Here is a 4,333-nt window from a genome sequence, read left to right as displayed (position 1 = left end):
GGTCATGTGCACAAGCTAGTTGTGAGGGGCCTTCAGATGGCTGGTCTCCCTAAGAGAAGGGCCAAGCAGTTAGCGAGGTATTGTTCAGTATCTGCTATCATTGGTAGCCGCTCAATATGGAGAAGGCGTTGCTTTTTATACCCATGAAGTGGATTCTGTCTATTATCCCTCGACCTGCCACTGCTTTCATCCTGTGTGTATGCAACAATGTGGCTGCCAATCAGGCACTTATGTAACTGACTGACTCCTAATATCTGATTGCATTAATAGTGTTTATGTCCTTTTGTATGCTTGTAATTTTTGTGGACATAAATAAATATTTTAAATGTGTGTGTGTGTGTGCAGGCTGTCAGGCTGTCTGCTCACAGAGGAAGGCTGTGCTTCTCTGGCCTCAGCTCTGAGCTCCAACCCCTCCCATCTGAGAGAGCTGGACCTGAGCTACAATCATCCAGGAGCCTCAGGAGTGAAGCTTCTCTCTGCTGGACTGGAGGATCCACACCGGAGACCGGACTCTCTCAGGTATGGAGAGGCGACGTCCGCTAGAAGGCTGAGAGTCACTCACATTTCTCCGTCGGACCGGCCGCGTCCGCGCCGTGGCTAAATACGGCCGTCGCTCCTCATTGGAGCTTCGTCCTGTTCGGTTCACACACGGTTCAGTTATTAAGGAGAGTGAAGGTTTCTACGACCAAACTCACTACCTGAAACATTCAGGTGTCGATACTGAATCTGAGAGTGGATTCGGTCGGTCTGAGTAGTGTGAACCGGAACCGGACCGGACAGCCGCTCGTTACGTGACGTCGGGCTCGACACTCGTTACGTTACGTAACTTTATCATCGTTCATTTGAAAGAGACGGAGGGAAGAGTTGAGACATTCTCACATTTTCTATCAGTCTGTTTCCTCAACACTGCAGTCGCTCCACCAGTTCTGTGTCTTGAGGCCGAATGTTGCGTTTCTTTAAAGTATCAAGTTCATGAGGTGGAAGAAGAGAAACCACGCCGCTGTCGGTGGAGGTTTATTCAAATCTGATGGATAAACTGACGCCTCTGGTTACTGGTGTTACTGGTGTCCAGTAAACTGAAAACACAGGCGATGGGAGCCGCCATATTGGTCTGCAGTAAACGTTACTATGGTTACAGACATTATTTACAGGAGTGGAGTGACTCCTGTTACCGTACAGACTCAGTCTGGTCACTTTACTCCGCTCTGCTCCAGTCTGTACCAACATATGAACATTCACTCTGATTCATAAATTCAGTGTGAACGGAGCTGCTGAGAAGCTGAGGAATATTGTTTAATGTTGAATGGATATGAGTGACGGCGTCTGGAAAATCACTCATATGGAAGGTTATGAAGGTTATTTGTTCATTATCAAAGAGATTATGCTGTCTGACCCCCCCCCCCCCCCCCCCAGTGTGGACCATGATGCAGTGCGGTGGTTGAAACCAGGTCTGAGGAAGTGTAAGTGTGTATTTAGTTTGATTCATGAAAACAAAGCAGCACATTCAGTTTCTATTTAAATAGAAAGCTCATGTGTGACATCTAGTCATTCAAATCCTACTCTGAAGAAAGATGGCTGACAAAATGTGTCATCATGAAACTGAAGAAATGAACAGTCAATCTGTTAATAAATCAACCAATAATAAACACAACAGGTTTATTAGATAAGAAGCTGCTGCTGTATTGTGTCTTGTTCTCTCCATCAGATGCCTGTGAACTCACACTGGACCCAAACACAGCACACAGAAACCTCTTCCTGTCTGAAGACAACAGAAAGGTGACCGAGGTGAGAGAGGAGCAGCCACATCCTGATCACCCAGAGAGATTTGACTTCTGGGAACAGCTGCTGTGTAGAAATGGTCTGACTGGTCGCTGTTACTGGGAGGTCGAGAGGGAAGGAGTGGTTCACATAGGAGTGACTTACAGAGGAATCAGTAGGAGAGGAGCGGGTGCTGACTGCTGGCTTGGAGGGAATGAAAAGTCCTGGAGACTGTACTGCTGTGGTAACACTTACTCTGTCTGGCACAATAACAGATCAACATTCATACCTTCCCTCTCCTCCTCTGACTCTAACAGAGTAGCAGTGTATCTGGACTGGCCTGCTGGCTCTCTGTCCTTCTACAGAGTTTCCTCTGACACACTGATCCACATCCACACCTTCCACTCCACATTCACTGAACCACTCTATCCTGGGTTTGGGGTTGGGGTTGGTTCCTCAGTGTCTCTTGTCAGATAGAGGAGGGAGAGAGAAACACTCACACTGCTGACCAAACACAGCTGCTGAGATGATAGTTCACTCTGTACAGGATCACACACACACACACACACACACTTTACTAAATACAGTGTATTGTGTGTGTTGGGTAACTGAACAGGGTTTTAACAACAAGAACATGGACATTTTATTATGAAAATGAAATGAATGAGAAATGAAACCAGACAGAATCAAGTTATGGTTGTTCATCTTAGAGTCTGTTGTTGATGATTGACAGGTTGAAATATCTTTCTTTAGCAACATTTGGTATTTTATTGTCATCTCATCATTCCAAGCTAAACTTCTATCTAGTTTTCTGTAATTGTTTGTCAGAATTAAAGTTTCTCCTAAATGAACATTGTTTGGTCTTCATCTTTTCCAACAAGCAGTTTCAGCTGTGAGAGAGTGAAAGTCTCCTAACGGCCACTAGGGGGCAGATAGACTCTGACTCTGAGGGACAGGGAGGGACCAACACACACACACACACACACACACACACACACAGTTATCATCAGCAGTTTCAACTCTGATATAAATAATGTGATGGATGAAGCTTCTCAGCTGCTTCTACACTGTAAAAAAAAATCCTAATTTTGCTGAAAATAACTCTAAATTTTTACAGTAGTTTTCTGTTTAAAAATTGTATACAAAACTCTGTAAAATTACAGACATTATCTGTAAATTAACAACCCAACTGTTATTTTAAGTATTATGCCAATAATGACAAATTACATTTATTTCTCATTTTTGTACAGAAAAATTACTATATTATTTATACAGTATTTTTTCTGCTTTCATAAATTACATACAAATGTATGTCTAATGACAATAATTATCTGTAATTAAATATGTAGCTCATTATATAAAGGTTTATGTCCATACTAACAATTTAACGTTTTTCTTTGTAATTTTAAGGTAAATCTTATTAGTTTTATATTTATGTGTACTTTTACATTCAAACTCTGTAATTCTGGATACAAATTTAGCAAACTTTTTTTTTCCATTACATCAAACATAATGCATAGTCTTTTTTTAAAGAGTACAAAGCTGCACTGCTCTCGAGGTTGAAACTTTCAGGCATGTTGCGCCTCTGGCCACACCCAATCAGTGATGTCACAGTGAGTAAAAGCACATACATGCCAATGAATCTGACAAAAGTAAAATGAGTAAAGGCAAAGTCAGGATAACAATGCATTGCAATAGTCCAGGCAGGAAGTAGTAGAAGCAAGAATGATAAGCTTCAAGTCCTTTAGAGTAGCAACATGCTTGAAAGTTTCAACCTCAAGAGAGCAGTGCAGCAGACTTTTTGCCATATGTGATTTAGTGTGGACTTACTATTAAAAGTGTTCACAATAGGCAACGCTTCAGAACGGAGAATAACACAAATGACAGTGAAGCAACAAACACCCTTTATTTTTAGTCAAAGCCTTGGCAGAAAAGGCATATTACAAAATAAAGCCTTCTTATATAACATTTTCTTGGTGTTAACACTCCTGGACAAACCAGGGAAAAATCAAGGAACATGGACAAACAAATAAAAATAAATATAGCTCTCATGCTGTTAACACTCCTGGCCAAACTGGGGGACATCAAGGAGCATCAAGAAACAAACAGCTCTCATGGCAACGTCCATAACATCCATATTGTGCTTCTGTATTGTGTCATACGGGGGCTGGGGGGGTCCAGGGAGACCCTCTTTACAAAACTCTTTCTAACATCAGATATCTGTAAGGAAAGAGAAGAAAGCACTGAGTTTGATTAAACCACACTTTTAAAATTGTTGTTTCTTTCCTCTACACAAACTGGTGTTTTATATCAGAAAGTATTTTTCACCATTTTATCAATGCCAATACATGAAGATGAAGAAATGCAGCGGAGAGAGGCCGAGGCTGCGGCTGCAGCGCGTGATGCATGCAGTAGGCACTGCCGGCACCAACTCAGCTTTCTCCGTCAATATAGCACGCACTGAGGAATTTATTGCTTCAGTTGACTACATTTACCATCAACACTGAATTTCCAAGTCACTCCATGTGGATGAACATGAAATTATTTCAATTGTCCATTAGATGTCACTATAGGG

General features: G+C 41.9%; 1 protein-coding gene across 1 annotated transcript in view; it reads left to right on the top strand.

Moving 5' to 3' along the window:
• Positions 1-2,809, top strand: part of LOC139908225 (protein NLRC3-like) — a 19,537-nt gene extending 16,728 nt beyond the window's left edge. Inside the window, exons 5-7 of the mRNA XM_078285155.1 lie at positions 346-519; positions 1,414-1,460; positions 1,706-2,809. Coding sequence (XP_078141281.1) covers positions 346-519; positions 1,414-1,460; positions 1,706-2,235 — 751 coding nt within the window. The 3' untranslated portion in view covers positions 2,236-2,809. The remainder of the gene's footprint in view (positions 1-345; positions 520-1,413; positions 1,461-1,705) is intronic.
• The last annotated feature ends 1,524 nt before the right edge of the window (positions 2,810-4,333 follow it).

The sequence above is a fragment of the Centroberyx gerrardi genome, chromosome 8, assembly GCF_048128805.1.
Source record: "Centroberyx gerrardi isolate f3 chromosome 8, fCenGer3.hap1.cur.20231027, whole genome shotgun sequence".
NCBI classification, from domain to species: domain Eukaryota; kingdom Metazoa; phylum Chordata; class Actinopteri; order Beryciformes; family Berycidae; genus Centroberyx; species Centroberyx gerrardi.
This window is presented reverse-complemented; position numbering and strand designations above follow the sequence as displayed.